General features: G+C 45.6%; 1 protein-coding gene across 1 annotated transcript in view; it reads left to right on the top strand.

Moving 5' to 3' along the window:
- The window catches only part of LOC311226502 (glutamate receptor ionotropic, kainate 5-like), a gene marked incomplete at its 3' end in the record, with an annotated part of 137287 nt that overhangs the window by 38159 nt on the left and 76103 nt on the right, over positions 1–23025 (top strand). Inside the window, exons 2-5 of the mRNA XM_084311925.1 lie at positions 1188–1352; positions 6785–6882; positions 16073–16238; positions 21139–21317. Coding sequence (XP_084168051.1) covers positions 1188–1352; positions 6785–6882; positions 16073–16238; positions 21139–21317 — 608 coding nt within the window. The remainder of the gene's footprint in view (positions 1–1187; positions 1353–6784; positions 6883–16072; positions 16239–21138; positions 21318–23025) is intronic.

The following is a 23025-nucleotide window of genomic DNA, read 5'->3' on the forward strand; positions in this document are numbered from 1 at the left end:
GCCTCTACACACTACCCAGCCGCACCGACACCAGGAGCTTTTAATCATGTTTACAACCTCTGCTGCGTGTCATCTCCTCTCTCTTTCATCCACTCTGCCGCCTTCCCCTGGACGCTGTGTAATCAAGCAGAAATGCCATTAAAGGAGCACTCCACTCGTTTCACCCACTTTCTGGGTGAAGTGCTCTCCTTTAAAACAATCTCCAAAGAGAAATACTACTACTGATACTGTAACTAATAATGTAATGGCAGCTACCACCCCCCCCCCCCCCCTACACACACACACACACACACACACACACACACACACACACACACACACACACACACACACACACACACACACACACACACACACACACACACACATTCCATAATCCAGTGCAAGTTGACAGTTGCGGTGAACAGAGAGATAGAGAGATAGGGCATCAATATCCCTGTTGCCGCCCCAGTCTTTTATGTTCACCGAGGCTCTCGTGTCCCTTCGCTTCCTCTATGTCTTCATTCACTGGCCGGTCTGGATGACCAGCCAGCCGTGTGGTGCTTCATAGATGGGTCATGTATATAAACTGTATTCACATGTTTCTAGGCAACACAGATATTTTGTATCTCCACTTCCCACGTGTGTGTGACACCATTGAAAACCACCACGATATCCAGAAGAGAATATATTAGCCTTCATGGTCCATCGGCTTTGAATGAGATCACTAGGCCCCTCCAGTCCTTCCTTTTTCTCTACTTTTCTCTACCCGTACTGTACGTACGGCTCAGGTCCCACGGTGCCAGCTGCAGAGTTACACTAATATGTTGAGAATGGTCCATAAAATCGCCCATAAAAAGATCCCTCACACGTATTACACACAGACTACGGACTGCTACCCTCACTATAGGCACCCCCAAGTGGAAACTGAAAAGATTCAAAAATGTATTTGTGCCACATCCAATAAGCCTATACTTAACAAGCAGGATAAAAATGTGGTCGCAACCTACATGGGGCAGTGCAAAATAAAAGGGCTGTGCAAAACAAAATAAGCTTTAAATGAATAACGCTGTTTGGGAGGGAAAGAAGGGGTTAATCACATTGTTTCTCTGTTTGTCTTGTCTGTCTCTCTGACACAAAACAAATTCTGCATCAACAGACAATAAAGAACCATCTTATCTCATCCCTCTCTGCGCCTCCGTCCACAGCGGCCATCCTGGACGACCAGACGGCGTGCGGCCGTGGCGAGCGCCTGGCTCTGGCCCTGGCCCGGGAGAACATCAACAGTCTGATGGAGGGGACGTCCCACGCCCGCGTGGAGGTGGACATCTATGAGCTGCAGAAGGACTCCCAGTACGACACCACGGACACCAGTGAGTCCTGGTCCCTGAGGACCTGCTTCCTCCTCTGCTCCTCCTCCTGCTCCTCATCTAATGCATTACCAAAAGAAACGTATTTCTAGTCTATGTAATAATAATAATAATAATAATAATAATGTAATAATAATAATAATAATACACTTTATTTGTATTGCACCTTTCATACACAAGAATTACAGCCCAAAGTGATGTTTGTAGACATGAAATCAGACATGAAATCTGCATAATTATAGACAAACATGCATAGCATAAAATGAGCATGAGAATTTATATAAAAACCTACTGGAAAATTCGTAATCGATTTCTGACATTAAAATCTATAAAAGACTATGGTTTCTGACTAAATAAAAGCAATGCATAGAGTGCAGACATAGACGGAATAAGAGCAGTGCAATAAAATAGACATATATTAGCATAAGATAGACAGAGTAAAATAGTGCAATAGTGCAGTGCAATAAAAGAGTCTACGGTGAAGAGGTACGTTTTTTGCTTACTTTTGAAAATATTTTGTGATCTAGCCTCCCTAATGTCCATAGGTAGGGTGTTCCATAGCTTTGGTGCATAATTCGTGAAGGCTAGCGTCCCTGATTTTCTTTTGGCTGTGGTTGGGAACCTTCAGTAAACCTGCAGTAGATGATCGTAATGTTCTAGGGAACCTAGGGGGCACATACTGTAGTTGACAAGATAATTGGCAATGTAGCTTGGTGTTGAGTGTGAACTCAACCCTCTAAAGCAGGGGTTCTCAAACTTTTTTATACCACAACCTCATTTTATTTAGGATTTCTTTTGGCGACCCCACACTTAATGTATCGCGTAATTTCAACGTGGAATTAAGGAATATCAAAATAAAAGCACACATTGTTGAACTTCATGCATATTTATTAGAACATTTAATTGCAGCACTATGTTATCAATACACATTTATAAAACGAGGCATATTTAGCCAAAATATGTTGCCAAAAAAAAAAAAAAAAAATTATAGATTTTATTTTATTTTTACTTGCCAAGGCAACTGTTTACCTGTCACCTACCCACGACCCCACTTTGGGTCACGACCCATAGTTTGAGAGCCGCTGCTCTAAAGCCTACATACCTGTAGACAAAGGTTCGCCTGGACATAGTGTTGTACTTTTGCCAATTCTGAGCTTATTATTTGAGTCAGTATCAAGTGTTATACCCTTTATGATTCAGGGGAACCGACCCTTTATTTCTGGTGCAGTGTAAAGTCACCATCATACATTACCTTTGTGTGAACATACAATATTTGACATAAAAGAAAAACGCCCAGTGAAAAAACCTTGTGTTTTACTGGATAACTCCAGGGAATTTTACTTTTATTTTAAAAGGGAATTATTGTTTTCTTTTCAACATGTAAAGTTCTATCACAAACGGTTCCAAAGATATTTCATGTTTTGTAAAACATTACCAAAATGGAAACAAGTACCATGAAAATCTCAAGGAGCTTGCACCTCCAAAGTGCTCAATAAATAAGATAAGATTAGATTAAAATGTATTGTCATTGCATAGCACAAGCACAAGGAAAAGAAGTTGGCATCTAACCAGAATGCAAATGTAACAGTAAAGTGCATTAACAATATACAATGAGCAAGTAATTAAACATGATATATATAACAAGCTACTGGTAATATATGCTAAACTCATGTATGTACAGTATAATTATGCTATACAGTGACTGCTGAGCTCAGAGTGCAGCGCACCACACAGAGGCATGGTGTTCCAACCTGGGTATGTCTGAGTTAGCACATGCCCTAGTATTATAGTGACTGAGCCCAGCAAGGTCACATCGGCAGTTTAGTTCACAGCATTCATGTGTGGCTACAGTCCAGTACGGTACAGTGAGTATTTATTGATCGCCACCGGCACAAAGAGAGACCTCTTTTACGACAGCCTGGTCTTACGACACACACACACATATATATACACACATACACACATACACACAGTCTCTCTCTCTCTCTCTCTCTCTCTCTCTCTCTCTCTCTCTCTCTCTCTCTCTCTCTCTCTCTCTCTCTCTCTCTCTCTCTCTCTCTCTCTCTCTCTCTCTCTCTCTCTCTCTCTCTCTCTCTCTCTCTCTCTCTCTCTCACTATCAGAAATATCAAAGTACCTATTGCCAAAGCAAGTCCAACATACAAACAACAACATATACAAGTAATCAGAAACACCATAGAATTACCAATAACAATAAAGACAATCAACACAAACTCATTCAATTACAAAAGAATCATTCAATCAGGTAATCATTTTACAGATACTTTGTCTCTCACACGTGCACATATAATCACACACACACACACACACACACACACACACACACACACACACACACACACACACACACTGCTGTACCACTGTCTCTTAGGCTGCGGTTACACTAGGGCCAGTTTTCATTTTCAGTTTCGTTTTTCAGAACACTACGTAATGGCAGGCAAGTTATCGTTTTGCCTCCTGAGCGAGTAGCCTCCAGCTGCAGCCCTGGAGATTGTTCCAGATTGAGCAACTTCCGCCCGGTCCCACGACATTTCTCCCGGGACAGGACAATGTGCGCTGATTGGCGGAAAGTACGGAAGTATCTCGAAGTACGTCTGACGTATCTCGAATTACGTGGGTGGGTGGGGGACACTGTACAACTGTACAAGCAAAACTGTACATTGGAATATTGACAACCATACTTGGTCATTTACTGTACATTGGAGGGGGTTGGGTTACAACACAGTACAGGAATGAGAAACAGTCTAAATGGGTTTTAACATTTTAGTTTATTTCATGCGGATATGATCTGTAATACCTGATCGGTACAATATCTACTAACCTGATCAATACAAGCCCCCCCTCTCGTCAGCGCAGACGTACTTGCTTTTGATTTTGACGTTCATTTTGACGTTCAACGTCAGACGTACTTCGAGATACTTCCGTACTTTCCGCCAATCAGCGCACATTGTCCTGTCCCGGGAGGAATGTCGTGGGACCGGGCGGAAGTTGCTCAATCTGGAACAATCTCCAGGGCTGCAGCTGGACCCTATTGTCCTGAGCACAGTGATGTATATACATGTAGTACAATGCCAAAGCAGTAGATGGCGATGTAGTTCAAACATGAAGGCCATTTTCAACCAATCAGAAAAGTTGAACGTGCCAATACACTTCCTGCTAAAAATCTCAAAGCCACCATCTTTATACCTCGCATGAGCCATTAGCAACATAGCATTTATTTTTCAGCAAGAAATAAAGTGCAATAAACAAAAATGGATACATTTCACTGTGTGTTCTGCCTCATTTGTTGATGATTTGTTGATGAAACAAAACTAACATCAACACAATTGACCGCCAAGAGCGGAGTTTAGTCTCACAAAAATATCGCCGATTTTGTTAGCTTACGTGCTAACATGATTGGGATATGCCATTATAACAGTATAGCATTGTGGCTAGCAGCTACATAGTGCTAGCATAGTGCTAGCAGAATGAATGGATGTAAACGTTATTTAACAGATTACAGAATGGGTACAATACAATACGGCTCAATACAAACAATTGTTAAGGGAATGCAGACTGTTGTAGCTTGGACTGGGCTCCTTATAATAATAATAATAATAATAATAATGGATTGGATTTATATAGCGCTCTTCTCTGACTCAGAGCGCTTCACAGAGTCCATTATTCGTTCATACACAGTCATCCCGGTGGTGGTAAGCTACAATTGCAGCTAGAGCTGCCCTGAGGCAGACTCACGGAAGCGTGGCGAATAATCACCGCCTACGGCCCCTCCGACCACCACCAACATTCATTCACATGCATACACATTCATACGAGGCAAGTAGGTTAAGTGTCTTGCCCAAGGACACAACGGCAGTGGGATGGACATGGGCTTGAGCGGGATTCGAACCACCAACCCTTCGATCATTGGACGACCCGCTCTACCCCTGAGCCACGCCGCCCCAATATAACAATAACTTGACAACACATTGGTACAGTAGCCACAGCTACTTGGGACAGCTCTGCTGTAAACACTGGAAATAACCGTGCGGGTCTCTACTGCGCATGGGCATTAGGCAGGACGGCTCCGTATCCGGCTCGCGCAAATTACATGGCACCATTGTCTGGGAGTTTCCAAATGAAAACACCTTTCAGCGTTCCCGCTAGGGAAACGCGTTTTCCTGCCAAAACTGCGTTTTCCTGCCAAAACTGCGTTTCTTTTTAACTTGGACATGCAAACGTAATCATTCAGCAACAAAACGTTGCTGTTTTAGCCCAGTGTAACCATGGCCTTAGAGAGGTGTCACACGATTTTAGATTCAATACACATTTGTACGATTTGATTTGGGATTCTTTATGTGTTAATGGGTATTCATAATAGAAATCTCTAATTATATATTATTCATACTACTATATACTATATATATATTATATACACACTACACAGCTCGGTTGTGTGTTTACGCATAGCATACCCAATTGCCTCCCCCCTCCCCCACTACGCTGATAGGATGCAGGTGGACGCCTAGCGTAGACGACGAGGCTGGTGAGAGACGAGAGCCCCGGGGGAAGACGACGAGAGGAGGAGAGCCATCGCTCTAAATGTCCACACGCAGCAGCAGCAGCCCGTCCAACGTAACATTATGTTTGTTCAAAACTCTGGATTCCGTACAGAGATCATTAGAGCCACACCGTCTGTACGGGCCGCTCGTCTACAGATCCCGCCAGGGGTTTCTCTCTCTCTCTCTCTCTCCGGTGAGCGGCAGAATTAGAGCACTAATCAACACAGGACGAAGCATGAATTCAGATGGCTGTTATGGCTGTGATTAATCAGCGGCGTCCTCCGCCAGACACGTACTGTGATAGATGGCGCGAGCAGAGGACGCAGACAGGGCAGAGCTGGACCCGCTCCAACACGCCAACTCAGCTTCCCCTCACAGATTGGCAAATTCACTCTCCTGCTTAACCCCTTTCTCTCTCTCTCTCTCTCTCTCTCTCTCTCTCTCTCTCTCTCTCTCTCTCTCTCTCTCTCTCTCTCTCTCTCTCTCTCTCTCTCTCCCCTCCATGTCTTCCACCTATCTCTTTCTTTCTCCCCATGTCGTTCCCTCTCTTGCTCTTGTCTCCCGTCTGTCTCGCTCGTCTCCCCTCCTGATCTATCTTCCTCGTTGTCCTCTCTCTCTCTCTCTCTCTCGCTCTCTCTCTCCCCTCCTCTCTTCACCCTGTCCTCTCCCCATCTCTCTCCCTCATCTTTGTCTACCTGTCTGTTTATCTGCACCGCCCCTGTATCCTCCTTACGTTTAATCTTCTTTCTCAATCCTTTCACTCCGCCCTCTCTCTTTCTTTCTCCCGCCGCCCCTCTGCCCGACCTCCTTCCCCACGCACTCCATCCCTTCCATTCCTCCTCTCTCTCTCCCCCTGTTTCTCCCATCTCTCTCAGTGTGTCAGATACTGCCGAAGGGCGTGGTCGCAGTCATTGGGCCCGCCTCCAGCCCGGCCTCCGGCTCAACTGTCAGTCACATCTGCGGGGAGAAAGAGGTGAGTCATGTTCACCACTAAACACCACTAAACCCTGCTCCACACGTACAGGTGAGTCAGGGTCACCACTAAACACCACTAAACCCTGCTCCACACGTACAGGTGAGTCAGGGTCACTACTAAACACCACTAAACCCTGCTCCACACGTACAGGTGAGTCAGGGTCACCACTAAACACCACTAAACCCTGCTCCACACGTACAGGTGAGTCAGGGTCACCACTAAACACCACTAAACCCTGCTCCACACGTACAGGTGAGTCAGGGTCACCACTAAACACCACTAAACCCTGCTCCACACGTACAGGTGAGTCAGGGTCACCACTAAACACCACTAAACCCTGCTCCACTCTGACAGGTGAGTCATGTTCACCACTAAACACCACTAAACCCTGCTCCACTCTGACAGGTGAGTCAGGGTCACCACTAAACACCACTAAACCCTGCTCCACACGTACAGGTGAGTCAGGGTCACCACTAAACACCACTAAACCCTGCTCCACTCTGACAGGTGAGTCAGGGTCACTACTAAACACCACTAAACCCTGCTCCACTCTGACAGGTGAGTCAGGGTCACCACTAAACACCACTAAACCCTGCTCCGCTCTGACAGGTGAGTCGGGTTCACTACTAAACACCACTAAACCCTGCTCCACTCTGACAGGTGAGTCAGGGTCACCACTAAACACCACTAAACCCTGCTCCGCTCGGACAGGTGAGTCAGGGTCACCACTAAACACCACTAAACCCTGCTCCGCTCGGACAGGTGAGTCAGGGTCACCACTAAACACCACTAAACCCTGCTCCGCACGGACAGGTGAGTCAGGGTCACCACTAAACACCACTAAACCCTGCTCCACTCTGACAGGTGAGTCAGGGTCACCACTAAACACCACTAAACCCTGCTCCACTCTGACAGGTGAGTCAGGGTCACTACTAAACACCACTAAACCCTGCTCCGCTCGGACAGGTGAGTCAGGGTCACCACTAAACACCACTAAACCCTGCTCCACACGTACAGGTGAGTCAGGGTCACTACTAAACACCACTAAACCCTGCTCCACACGTACAGGTGAGTCAGGGTCACCACTAAACACCACTAAACCCTGCTCCACTCTGACAGGTGAGTCAGGGTCACCACTAAACACCACTAAACCCTGCTCCACACGTACAGGTGAGTCAGGGTCACCACTAAACACCACTAAACCCTGCTCCACTCTGACAGGTGAGTCAGGGTCACTACTAAACACCACTAAACCCTGCTCCGCTCGGACAGGTGAGTCAGGGACGGGTCACTGCTAAACACCACTAAACCCTGCTCCACTCTGACAGGTGAGTCAGGGTCACCACTAAACACCACTAAACCCTGCTCCGCACGTACAGGTGAGTCAGGGTCACCACTAAACACCACTAAACCCTGCTCCACATGTACAGGTGAGTCAGGGTCACTACTAAACACCACTAAACCCTGCTCCGCACTGACAGGTGAGTCAGGGTCACCACTAAACACCACTAAACCCTGCTCCACTCTGACAGGTGAGTCAGGGTCACTACTAAACACCACTAAACCCTGCTCCGCTCGGACAGGTGAGTCAGGGTCACCACTAAACACCACTAAACCCTGCTCCACTCTGACAGGTGAGTCATGTTCACCACTAAACACCACTAAACCCTGCTCCACACGTACAGGTGAGTCAGGGTCACTGCTAAACACCACTAAACCCTGCTCCACACATACAGGTGAGTCAGGGTCACTACTAAACACCACTAAACCCTGCTCCACTCTGACAGGTGAGTCAGGGTCACCACTAAACACCACTAAACCCTGCTCCACTCTGACAGGTGAGTCAGGGTCACTACTAAACACCACTAAACCCTGCTCCGCTCGGACAGGTGAGTCAGGGTCACTGCTAAACACCACTAAACCCTGCTCCACTCTGACAGGTGAGTCAGGGTCACCACTAAACACCACTAAACCCTGCTCCACATGTACAGGTGAGTCAGGTTCACCACTAAACACCACTAAACCCTGCTCCGCTCTGACAGGTGAGTCAGGGTCACTACTAAACACCACTAAACCCTGCTCCGCTCTGACAGGTGAGTCAGGGTCACTACTAAACACCACTAAACCCTGCTCCACTCTGACAGGTGAGTCAGGGTCACCACTAAACACCACTAAACCCTGCTCCGCTCGGACAGGTGAGTCATGTTCACTACTAAACACCACTAAACCCTGCTCCGCTCGGACAGGTGAGTCAGGGTCACCACTAAACACCACTAAACCCTGCTCCACTCTGACAGGTGAGTCAGGGTCACTACTAAACACCACTAAACCCTGCTCCACTCTGACAGGTGAGTCAGGGTCACTACTAAACACCACTAAACCCTGCTCCACTCTGACAGGTGAGTCAGGGTCACTACTAAACACCACTAAACCCTGCTCCACTCTGACAGGTGAGTCAGGGTCACTACTAAACACCACTAAACCCTGCTCCACTCTGACAGGTGAGTCAGGGTCACTACTAAACACCACTAAACCCTGCTCCGCACGTACAGGTGAGTCAGGTTCACTACTAAACACCACTAAACCCTGCTCCGCTCTGACAGGTGAGTCAGGGTCACCACTAAACACCACTAAACCCTGCTCCGCACGTACAGGTGAGTCAGGTTCACTACTAAACACCACTAAACCCTGCTCCGCTCTGACAGGTGAGTCAGGGTCACCACTAAACACCACTAAACCCTGCTCCGCTCTGACAGGTGAGTCAGGGTCACCACTAAACACCACTAAACCCTGCTCCGCACGTACAGGTGAGTCAGGTTCACTACTAAACACCACTAAACCCTGCTCCACTCGGACAGGAGGCTCAGCTGTCTTAACAGTACAGTCAGATACAATGCAAAGGCAATATTGTCTTTACAAAAACAGGACCATTTCTAAACACACAGCATTCATCACCTTTTCATTCGTCTTTCCATTGACCTTGTATTTATTCGAGATGCGCTTTAAATTTTTTAATTTGCATTGTATTTGGATGTAATGTAAGACTGGGGCAAAACTAATTTAAATGTGGTGGTCTTACATATTTAGACGGCTTGAAGTGCACTTGTTTCTCACAGCCAGACACTCAAAAGAGCCTTGAAAAGGGAACACGCACACTTCAACAAATCCAAGCTACTCATACTATTCTTTGATGAGTTGTGTTCAAGGTGTAGTAGTATTCAAATAAAAAATATTCAAAGGCAATTTTTTATCTGATATGGTGCAGTAATCAGGGGAGTGAGTAATGAATTGATGATTCAGAGTTGGAGGGGGTTTCGGGAACTTGATTAAAACTGGATTACCAGGGCATTACAGCACATACTGGAAGTTACAGTGATGCAGTGGTGTATGGGGGGGTATGAAATTCAAGCTGATGATCACAGAGACACCAGTAGTCACCAATATACACTTTTTTCAGAATAGTATTATTTTGCTTTATTCTCTCAAAATGTCTTCACACAACATTGAATCGATCTGATACTATTTACCATAATTTCTACTAGGTTTTTTAAATAATTTCATTTTGTTTTAACCATTTTCAAAATCTCTGTACATAGGAACAACAACAACAACAAAAACCTTTGAACTAGCAAGCTCTCATGATTAGAGTCACAATCACTCATGTACTGTAAGCTATGTTAAACCGGTCTCTTTTTAATTGCGCCTAAAACATTTTATTATATGCATAAAACATTAACTATATACATATAAATGTTCCAAAGCTCAGTCTTTGTGGCCCATGGAGCATTGTTCATATGTTCATCCAGGAGCCTTTGTTGAGTAGGTGGACAGCCTTGTGGAAGAAGCCGGTTGGCCGGGGGGTGATGGTGCATATGGTCTTCCATGTCACAGGCAATCTTGCAAGACCTGCTGTCGTCTTGCAGGGTGTAAAGTTCCTCGACACGACAGTAGGATCATTCTGCAGCCCGGTCTTAGAGCAGGAGGAGGCTGTGGCTGTTTGGTGGCTTGTACTTTGTGACCTGTGTAGGGGAACCCAAACTGCCACTGTGTTCCTGTTCCTGAAGTAATTCTTCAGCCATCCATTGTATCCCCCGTGGCAGATTTTATGGCCGTGTTTAGTTTAGCCTCGGCCGCTCTGTGCTCTCATCCCTGTTCCCTGATCTGTGGGCCAGCTCTTTGTACCCCCCTAAGCTCCTTCAACTCTCCGGTGAACCAGGGGTTTATCGTTGTTGAATTTGATCACTGTCTTCTCGGCTAGGCAGCTCTCCTCACAGGATGAGACATAGGACGTGACAATGTCAGTATATCCGTCCATGTCGGAGCACGTACCTCTCAAAGCCACCCAGTCAGTCAAGCTGAAAGCAGTGCTACGGCACTCCCACCGCCTCGGTTGCCGGCTGATGGATCTATAGTCGGCTTGTCCTGCCTTAGCATCTGTCTGTAGGCTGGAACTAGTAAATTCATGGTGTGGTCTTAAGTTGACCAGTGGGGAAAGGAGCAGAATGCCCCTTTAATGGAGGTGATCGAGGATATTCTATCCCCAGGTTCGGCAGCTGATCACCCGTTTGTACTTGGTGCAGGTCAGACTTCATGCGGACATGGTTGAAATAAAATCCCCTGTGAGATCAAATCCCAGAGCAGGGGGAATTCCATTATCCAGGTTTTGAATCCAGCCACAGCTAAAGTGGCCTGCACTGCTTGTGCGTCTGCCTGGGGAGGGATATACACTCCTATACAAACAAGTTGGAAGTCGCGGAGAGAGCAGAAGGGCCTGCACTGGGTTCCAAATCTGAAGAGCGGTGGTTAGAGATAGCAGTTATGTCCGTGCACCAGCTGTTGTTGTTGTGAGTGAGATAATACCCGCCTCCTCTTTATGGTTCCGTGCTGAGCACCATGGTGCTATTATCAGGAAAGAGCCGGAACCCCTCTGGTTGAAGTGCCTATAGTCTGGAATCCCCTGCTGGTTAAGCCATGTCTCTGTGAAACGGATCACAGAAATCCGTGCATGATGATGTGGCATATTGACAAAGAAACATTTATCCTCCGACACTATTTTGCAAGGCACATTTTGAGTTTGGCTCCGCGCTAGATGATCGTGAGTGGTTTGAGAAATGCAAACAACCGAGAACCCCACGCCCCTATTGTGCCAGCATTCTGTTCTGCCAGACCCCTCTCCTGACTCCTTTGCGGTGTGGAGGTGAGTCTGGCGATGCATCACTGGTGATTTTTACCTGAGCTAATACATAAACTAGACTCAAGCTTGACTGACCAACTTAATGTTGTTTTTGGCACTCCTTTCCTGACAAGAGATAATACCTCGCATTGTTTGACATTTGGCAGCATTTTATGCCAAGTCATCACTACACCAGTACATCACTACCGACGTTTACCGTAAACATAAATAAACTCCACTGAAATCAGCCAGGTCTCCGAGGTAATACTCGATTCTATGAAGCATTGCCGGCTCCTCAGACTCCATATTGAGGCGCAATGAAGCCGAGTGTTGACACATCTGAGGTTATAGGGAGTGATTTGCATCAAATTATATTCTCTTGTCAGACATTGCGCAGCTTAGGAGTGCCTGCTGATTTCCCAAAGAGCTCCCACCGATCAGGAAGGAAACGTAGTGACAGAGTATGAATATGAGGAGAAAATGGTAGTAGAAAGCTAGATGCCGTAGCCCCCTGGGTTTTGAGTATGTCTCCAAAACGGCTTTTGAGCAATCGCAGTCCTCAAGGGCGTCCTGTTTGGAGGAATTTGGATTTTCATAATTTTGAGGAGGGATTTCTGCAAATAAAGCCCATAACCGGCTGGGACATGACGTTGGCATACAAGCCCTCATCAGGGGGTCTTAAAATGAAATATTTAGGCTGAGCCCCTGGACCCGAATGAGAAATGTACCATGAAATGTACCTCATCCTACACCGCGCCACTACTTCTGACATGTGACGGCCTGTCATCCGCTTGCGGTCACTTAGAAATCACTTCAAGTATATCCACCACCCCCCCCCCCCCCCCCCCCACCACCACCACCTCACCCAATAAAATTTAAGTGGGTAACAACTTTTTGAATTACAAAGAAATTAAGACGCATTCATCAAATTGGCTTAAAGTAATAATCCTGAACATTTTCATACAAATAAATGTCTATTTTGCCACTCTCTATTGACTCATATAAGACAATAGTTATTCCAACTATTCCAAGTTCATGAATGTTTTTACATTTGCTGTTCTCGACTGTTCTAACCACTGGTGTCTGGTAGGACATTCCTGTTCTAAACACTGGTGTCTGGTAGGACATTCCTGTTCTAAACACTGGTGTCTGGTAGGACATTCCTGTTCTAAACACTGGTGTCTGGTAGGACATTCCTGTTCTAAACACTGGTGTCTGGTAGGACATTCCTGTTCTAAACACTGGTGTCTGGTAGGACATTCCTGTTCTAAACACTGGTGTCTGGTAGGACATTCCTGTTCTAAACACTGGTGTCTGGTAGGACATTCCTGTTCTAAACACTGGTGTCTCGTAGGACATTCCTGTTCTAAACACTGGTGTCTGGTAGGACATTCCTGTTCTAAACACTGGTGTCTGGTAGGACATTCCTGTTCTAAACACTGGTGTCTGGTAGGACATTCCTGTTCTAAACACTGGTGTCTGGTAGGACATTCCTGTTCTAAACACTGGTGTCTGGTAGGACATTCCTGTTCTAAACACTGGTGTCTGGTAGGACATTCCTGTTCTAAACACTGGTGTCTGGTAGGACATTCCTGTTCTAAACACTGGTGTCTGGTAGGACATTCCTGTTCTAAACACTGGTGTCTCGTAGGACATTCCTGTTCTAAACACTGGTGTCTGGTAGGACATTCCTGTTCTAAACACTGGTGTCTGGTAAGACATTCCTGTTCTAACCACTGGTGTCTCGTAGGACATTCCTGTTCTAAACACTGGTGTCTCGTAGGACATTCCTGTTCTAAACACTGGTGTCTCGTAGGACATTCCTGTTCTAAACACTGGTGTCTGGTAGAACATTCCTGTTCTAAACACTGGTGTCTGGTAGGACATTCCTGTTCTAAACACTGGTGTCTGGTAGGACATTCCTGTTCTAAACACTGGTGTCTGGTAGGACATTCCTGTTCTAACCACTGGTGTCTGGTAAGACATTCCTGTTCTAAACACTGGTGTCTTGTAGAACATTCCTGTTCTAAACACTGGTGTCTGGTAGGACATTCCTGTTCTAACCACTGGTGTCTGGTAAGACATTCCTGTTCTAAACACTGGTGTCTGGTAGAACATTCCTGTTCTAAACACTGGTGTCTGGTAGGACATTCTTGTTCTAAACACTGGTGTCTGGTAGAACATTCTTGTTCTAAACACTGGTGTCTGGTAGAACATTCCTGTTCTAAACACTGGTGTCTGGTAGGACATTCTTGTTCTAAACACTGGTGTCTGGTAGAACATTCTTGTTCTAAACACTGGTGACTGGTAGGACATTCCTGTTCTAAACACTGGTGTCTGGTAGAACATTCTTGTTCTAAACACTGGTGTCTGGTAGGACATTCCTGTTCTAAACACTGGTGTCTGGTAGGACATTCCTGTTCTAAACACTGGTGTCTGGTAGAACATTCCTGTTCTAAACACTGGTGTCTGGTAGGACATTCCTGTTCTAAACACTGGTGTCTGGTAGGACATTCCTGTTCTAAACACTGGTGTCTGGTAGAACATTCCTGTTCTAAACACTGGTGTCTGGTAGAACATTCCTGTTCTAAACACTGGTGACTGGTAGGACATTCTTGTTCTAAACACTGGTGTCTGGTAGAACATTCCTGTTCTAAACACTGGTGACTGGTAGGACATTCCTGTTCTAAACACTGGTGTCTGGTAGGACATTCCTGTTCTAAACACTGGTGACTGGTAGGACATTCCTGTTCTAAACACTGGTGTCTGGTAGGACATTCCCAGGAAAATCATCTGGCACACAGGACGTGATGTGTTCTATGTCACCAGCAGCAACAGCAGTTTGTTTTTAATGAATAGAAGATTAACTCAGTAGCTAGCATGGATGTTCAAGATGGAAAGCAAGTCAATACAGTGAAAAACTACTGATACTGATACAGCAATGCCCACTGATCACGTGTAGATGTCGCCAAAATAAACAAAATTTAGAATCTTGAGGATTGCTACTTTAACCATGAACGTAACATTTATCAAGTGATATTCTGCTTTGAATTACACATTTCATCAGGCAACATCAGGAGCCTTCAGGTAATTCCTCCGTTATGACATCATCCTGGCTCATCCTGTATTCATTACCGTCTGACACCCTTTCATTGTTATCATCGTCAATGAAAGAAAAAAAGAAAAGAAAAAAGTCCCCCTCCCCCTATCTTACATTACAAATGTGTTACAAGCCTCACATAATACTGTCACCTTTTGAAATCCAGAGCTGAGGATTTTCATAGCGCTGCATGTCGGTCACATGAGAGAGAAGGATGAAAAATAATGCTTTGGGGGACGTCTACATCGTCCGGAAGAAATTAAATGAGATTCACAACAGCAACGAGGCAGTCGGCCTCGAGCGATCGGCTGCGCCCGGGTCGGGAGTTTTCACTCTTGGATGAATATGTTGAAGCAAGGAATTATTTGTTGATACCCTTGGGGGGGCGGTCACTAGAAAACACCTTTTGTTCTCTGTGTGTTCGGATGAAACGGGATGTGAGGGCGGTCTGATGGAAAACCATGTGCACAACAACAAGCCTCGACTGCTTCAGTGTCGTGCTTCCTTCTCTCCTATACCCTGCCTTTCTTCATTCACGTAAAGAACTCAGAACTCTCCCTTGCTATTCCTATGACCTTGGGCTGGGTTCGGGTTTAAATTTATGAACACGACCGAACCTCTTCTAGAGATTAGACTCATAACAGCCTAGATTTAAATCTGTGATGCCATCAAGAGACATTTCTGAAGGTGGTCCATTGACAAAAAGAAAAGTAGTGACAAATTTGAAAACATTTCTAAATACTGATCAGGTTGCCCAGAAATCGATGGAATAACATATTGAATTGTAAGATTTAATGCATTTATCCAGGTACTTCTAACATTTGACATGTTCTACACTACTAACCTTGACCTCCCACTCTCTCTTCCTCTCCCCTTTTATATTTCTCTGCCCTCCCTTCCTCTCCATCCATCAGATCCCTCATGTGAAGATAGGTCCAGAGGAGACGCCCAAGCTGCCGTACCTACGGTTCGCCTCAGTGACTCTGTACCCCAGCAACGAGGACCTGAGCCTGGCCATCGGAGCCATCCTGCGCTCCTTCAGTTACCCAACGGCCAGTCTCATCTGTGCCAAGGCCGAGTGTGAGTTCACATACTCGCCTATCCACGCGACGTGTGCGAGGGTGTGTGTGTGTGTGTGTGTGTGTGTGTGTGTGTGTGTGTGTGTGTGTGTGTGTGTGTGTGTGTGTGTGTGTGTGTGTGTGTGTGTGTGTGTGTGTGTGTGTGTGTGTGTGTGTGTGTGCCGTGCACCACGCACCGTTCTCTTTCCATTATACTTCTCGACAACTCCTGGCGCTCTCTCTGCCGCGGTCTCTGCGGCGCGTCTCATCCCGTCGAGTAACGGGCTTTTCTTATTCAGAGCTCGTCGAAGCCTCTGCCTTGCCGTGGCGCCTCAATCCATCTTTTATAAGGGAACGTATTGTCACCGTTCTCCCACAGCACAGCGGCTTCATTTGCCTGCGAGGGACCACCGTCGACCGCTCACGTCCGTTTCTTCCCGTCTGAGATTAGCCCTTCACACACAGACGCCGTCTCCCGTATGCCGTCTCCCGTATGCCGTCTCGGGCCTATAGCGTTTTTTTTTCTCACAATTGTTCCCGATGAGGAACAATTGCAGCATGCGGCCGCCTAGAGGAAAAGCGCCGCTCACAGCTTCTGTTTTCAGGGCTCCGCCTTTTTTGCGTGGGGCTGCTCTGAGTGTTTCCAGTTGAAAACCTCATAACTTTTCTGAAAGGTGCCGGTGTCGTCACTGTTGCTTCTTTTCAGACAATCAATCATATCCGACGAATCGTGTCACGCGCCCACATCCTCCTTGCTATATGGCCGTCAGACCCTCTATGGCCACCAAATGGGTGCCAGACAATAGAAATACGTAACAAATATACAATTAAACGTAAAGGCGCAAAATTGCAGTTCTAGACAGTAAAATAACAAATAGATAAGTTCATCAAACGCAACACCGCTAGTCTGTCATACAACGTGGTTAGGTGGGTGACAGTAGCTCGGGAGGTAGAGCAGTCGCCTGGTAATCCGGAGGTTCCTGGTTAAATTCCCGCTCCTTGCAGTGTAGCCTAGTTTACAACAGTCACAACATGTTTACAGGAATGTTTTGGAGTTGTATTTGGAGTGTATTTCGTGACTGTTGGGAACTAGGCTACACTGGCACACCTACTTCCAGTGAATGACACTAAGCTAGGCTAACGGTGCGGCTGTTCCCTAAGCCTAATGCATGCACAGAGAAGAAAAGGGTATGTATCTGCTTGTCTAACTAACTAGATAGCAAATAAGCTAATTTCCCAAAAAGTTGGCGTGTTCCTTTAATATGGAAGGTTTCTGGACTTGGACCGGATGCTTTACTTGAAGGGGCTACTTGTACACCCACTGATGTGGGCTGGACATGGCATACAGAGGAAAGTTGCATCAGATTTGGTGTACTGTGACATATTTGAGTGTACTACATGTATAAAACATTCGCTCTGTTATCCTCCCTCTGAGGCAAAGTGTCACATGAAAAGATGGTGACGTTTGGGAGAACATTTTCCATTCAGCCGACCGCCTAATGAGTCATTTATCCAGTCAGTCAGTCAGTCAACCTGTTTTTCAGTCAGCTATTTGTTAGTCATCCACCCAATCTGTCAGTCAGTCAGCTAATCAACCAACCATCCTGATAGACATTAATTCGTCCAGGCAGTCTGTCCGCCCATCTGCCAGCCAGCCAGGCAGCCAGTTGGCCTGCCAGCCAATCAGTCATTCATGCAGTCAGTCAGTCAGCCAGCCAGTCAGTCAATCAGGCAGTCATTCAGTCATTCAGACCAGCCGGTGGATTAGCAGAGTGCCCACAGAGTGGATTATGACTGACTGCCTGATGAGCTAGCTCCCTGCTCGGCTGCTCCGGTCTAGCCCAAGGTCGAGTGTGCAATCATGCTCTGAATACCTACCTGTTTACAGCTTCCCCTGGCTTCCCCCTCTCCCCCTCTCTCTCTCTCTCTCTCTCTCTCTCTCTCTCTCTCTCTCTCTCTCTCTCTCTCTCTCTCTCTCTCTCTCTCTCTCTCTCTCTCTCTCTCTCTCTCTCTCTCTCTCTCTCTCTCTCTCTCTCTCTCTCTCTCTCTCCCTCCCTCCCTGACCTTCTTTTTCTCCTATACTCTCTTTCACCCCCCTATTTCTCTCTCTCTCATATACACCATCCTCTCTCTCCCTCCTTGCTTCCTCTTATACCCCCCCCCCCTCTCTCCCCATCTCCCTCTTTCTCTCTCTCTCCCTCTCCCCATCCCTCTCTCTCCTCTCTCCCCATCTCTCTTTCTCTCTTTCTATCCCCCCTCTCTCTCTACCCCTCTCTCCCCATGTCTCTCTCCCCATGTCTCTCTCCCCATGTCTCTCTCTCTCTCTCTCTCTCTCTCTCTCTCTCTCTCTCTCTCTCTCTCTCTCTCTCTCTCTCTCTCTCGTCCTTTGATGCTCCTTCTTTTATTATTGATCTGTGTTTTCCACACGGCCGCTCTGGACTGCCCAACCCCCCGCCCCCATACACCCCCATGTACCCCCCACTACCCCACCCCACCCCCGCTAAACTCAAGTGTCTCTGTGTTTAATAGCAACACGGGCTGTTTAACAGTAGTGTTTAACAGTAGCTTACAGTATGTTGCCCGGTCCGCTGTGGCCCAGTTAAACCAACTACAGCCATATGGATGGTTTGTTGTGGCCATTAGTGCGGTCACGCCTGTTGATTTTTATCAAGCCAGCCAGTGGAGAGGGATCGAGAGGCTCCCCGCGTACCCGAGTGTGATGGGGGTAGTTAGAGGACACCAGCGCTAGGCAGAGATAGAACCATCAACTTTGACATGAAGAAAATGACTTTATTATCAGTTTACTATGGCTGCGCCCCCTTCAGTCGACGGAGGACCTTGATAGCCGATTGGTTTTTGTTTTTGTTGTTGTTGTTGTTGTTGTTGTTGTTGTTGTTGTTGTTTCATGCTGAGTCGTTTCCTAAACAAGGACACAAAGTGTCACAGGTGTGAAGTGCATCGATTGGAACTGGTCTTACAGAAAGTGCCATGCCTGTGAAGCGCCACTAGGGGCAGAGTGGCTAGCCGTGAGTGAATGACTGAAGAGAGTGAGTGAATGAACCACATCTCTAGTAAGCACTGGATTTAACAAGGTCCTTTTGTATGATTGCCTGTGAGAAACACAATTTTACAGATTAGTCAATTAACCTCTTAACAGTCCTGCAAATCTTGCATAAAACGCCTGTCGATTGCATACTGAAAGTAAATTGGATGCTATTCCGGAACCATTTGTAGCAGATGCACAAGTCTGACCTCTTTTGAAAGGAAACACTCTGAATGCTATTGCCATAGAGTTACCTATAGAGTATAGGTTTGAACATGTCAGAATTATTTAGCAAACGGATGCCTGCAGATCTATAAACTCTATAGTTATTAGCTGAAAACACTTCTGGGGCCATAGCCTGAAGTCTTACCTAGAACATGTCCAAAGTCAATAACAATAATGTTTTACACATCTTTATGTAATGGTATGTTTAGGCGTTTTTCCAAAAAGGAGTGAGAGGAGTCAACACTACCTCAGTCCCCTCTCCCCCTCCCCCACTAATCTCTTGTCACATACACCACCCCAACCCCTTCTCACCACCTTCTCTCACATAAACAAAAAAAACCTCAACCCCCAAAGGAGCGTATGGTATGCTTTTACCAATTTTACCGATTTTACCGTTTCTGTGTCAAAAAACCCACTCAAGTAAGATGTCATTCTTTTCAGAATTTCAATGGCTACACAACCGGTCAATCATTTTCAGTGTCAGTTGTGATTTGTCCGGTCATTGAGAGGCGAAAACCAGAGGTGGTCACTGACGCTCATTGGCTGTTTGGTTTTATAACCCGAGATTGGAAGCACGTAATAGGTCAAGCGGTGTGTCGGCCATTTTAGCTTTCAACCGTTGTGTTGGTTGAGAGACAATAACACAGCGCGACGCCAACAGACAGCTGTAAATTAATGTGTTGCGACGTGCGACGGCCCGAGGGAATTTTAAGAGGTTAAATAAACTAGTCAATTGGTAGTTGGCAAAGTCCCATGACTATTAGTCTAAGAATGTCTTTAGTCGAGCACCTCCCTCCTAGGGCTGGGCGATATGGCAAAAAATCATATCGCGATAACGATATGATAATGTTATCATATCACTCTATATCGATAATTATCTAAATTGTTATAAGTAAAAAAAAATTTTTAAATAGAGACACCCTATCTGGGTGTGTAGTCTGGGTGGTCATAGCCTATCAACCACACTGAAGCATTTCTTCAATGCCTTGCTCAAGAGTTGGTGGGGACTGTAGATGTAATGCCAGCTATAGCTTTCAGCTGGAATAGAACCTCCTATCAGTACGGGGGAGGGTCAAACCAGTGACATTTTGACCTCTAGGCCAATCTAGTGTTGTGAAGATGTTAATATAATAATGTATCACTAGCAGCAGTATGTAACCCAGAGGAGAATGCACCTCATTCCATTGCTCTCGGACGGTTTAATCAGTGGGTGGCCCATTGGTTTAATTTGAACAGCTGTTTCTGAATGGCATGAAAACCAAGCAACAAAGACGGCAACATCTGTTATGGAGAGATATTTTCTTCCTTTTCTTCATTCAAACTACAGCGACACTAAGCAGTAATAACAGCCAAGCAAGATTGTTCATTATACGGCGTTCCTTCTATGTGTGTGCGTGCATGTGTGCGTAATACTTGAACACTAAGTTTAATCATACTTGAAAATACACTTGTAAATTGGTCTACTTCTAATACAATCAATTTCCTCTAGTGTTAATCACTCATTTTGAATACATTACAATAGATTTGAATAAATTTTTAACATATTTATTATCATTCCTTTTAAAGACATTTTACCATCTGGTGCCCGCCACCCCACTTACCCTCCATCAACCCGCATCCACTTCCTGTAACCTGCATATGCCCCTCCCCCTAGGCCTGCTGCGATTGGAGGAGCTGGTGCGCCGCTTCCTGATCTCCAGGGAGACGCTGTCCGTGCGCATGCTAGATGACAGCCTGGACCCCACCCCTTTGCTCAAGGAGATCCGCGACGACAAGGTCGCCACCATCATCATCGACGCCAACGCCTCCATCTCCTATCACATCCTCCGGAAGGTCAGAAACGAGCCACGTCGCTGTCAGAGATGACGACTATCCTCACCTCAGATCTGTAGGGCAAACGCCTATCTTTCAAATGGACTCAATTAGCTCACCTGTGGTTGATATATAAAATAATAATAATTACAAGCCTAGTAAATTATTTTTGCTTATTTTCTGATTTATAAAGTTTGTGCTGGCATTTTAGTTTATTCTTCATTCTTTATGTATATTACTTATTTCATAACTGTGACTAATTTAAAGACATCATTTTGGGTTTTTTCATAATTCCATTGTCTTAAGTCATAAATTAAAATCAAATGTATTTATATAGCCCGAGATCACAAGGCATTGCCCCCATGCCCATGGGCTGCGCACTTGCGCAGTCAAGAAGAAACATCAACGGACCAAGAACAAAAACAAAAACAAAACCACCATACAATCCAGATATGCAACACTCCCAGACTTTCCCCAATGAAGATATGGAATGACTAACTAAAACCTATAGCATATATACATGAAATGAAACACATATACATACGCATGGTAGCAATAGCAACTAAGGTACATATGAACATTAAAAAAAAAAAAAAAAGTATAAATAGAGCTAAAAACAACAACAAGAAAGCATAGGAAACGAGCGATGGTATGAAAATAAGATAAAGGCTAAAAGTCAAGAGCTCAAAGTATCAGTTGTATTCCCCAGGGGGCAGCAGAACTGTTCGGATCCAGTTGAAGTAAGATACATCCACTCAGAGAGACAGAGACAGGGGTTAGACTTAGAGAATCTCAAATAAAATAAACAGACAAATAAAATAAACAGACATCCTAACTGAACTAACCAGATTACACTAAGGCTATATCCCCGACCAGGTTATATCAGGGCAGTCTGAAAGAGAGAGAGAAAAGATGGGTATTAAGCGAAGATTTAAAAAATAAACTTAGACAGAGCAGGTGCCCTTGACGACGGCAGGTAATTTATTCCACAGGTAGGGAGCGCGGTAGGCAAAGGCTCTGTGGCCAGCGGATTTCTTTTTTACCCTAGGAATCGATAGGAGCATGAGCAGGCGAGTATCGTGTAATGAGATCAGATACAGTAGATAGAGCGGTGCAAGCCAATTTAGAATTTTGTAAGTGAGGAGCAGCACTTTAAAGTCAGATCTGGCCTGGATGGGAGGCCAGTGTAGGGAGGACAGAATGGGTGTGATATCATAACATTTTCTAGTTGAGTTAGTATCCGTGCAGCTGCATTTTGCACGAGTTGACGATTTTTTTACGCTTGAGTTAGGTAGGCCTGAAAAAAGCACATTACAGTAATCTAGATGTGATGAGACAAATGCATGAATTAGGGTTTCAGCGTCGGCCAAAGTTAAAATAAGGCAAATTTTTTCGATATTGCGGAGATGGAGGAGGGGAATTTTGGTGACATTTTTAATATGTGGATTAAAAGAGAGGGAGGAATAAAAAATGACTCCAAGGTTTTTATGGTGGAGCTCTGAGAGACATGGCAAGTATCAAGTTTGAGGCAGATGTCCTCAAACAGGCCTCTCTGATTTGGGGGGCCAACGACTAGCATCTCAGTTTTATCTGTGCAGAACATTTTGCGACATCCAGTTTTTAATGGCAAGCAGGCAAGCCTTGAGATTTTGTAATTGGGAGGAATCATTCGGCTTAATAGGTAGATATAATTGCATAAAGTAAATCTCTTCTGAGACAAGTAAGATTA

The sequence above is a fragment of the Notolepis coatsorum genome (assembly GCF_963971535.1).
Source record: "Notolepis coatsorum genome assembly, chromosome: 4".
NCBI classification, from domain to species: domain Eukaryota; kingdom Metazoa; phylum Chordata; class Actinopteri; order Aulopiformes; family Paralepididae; genus Notolepis; species Notolepis coatsorum.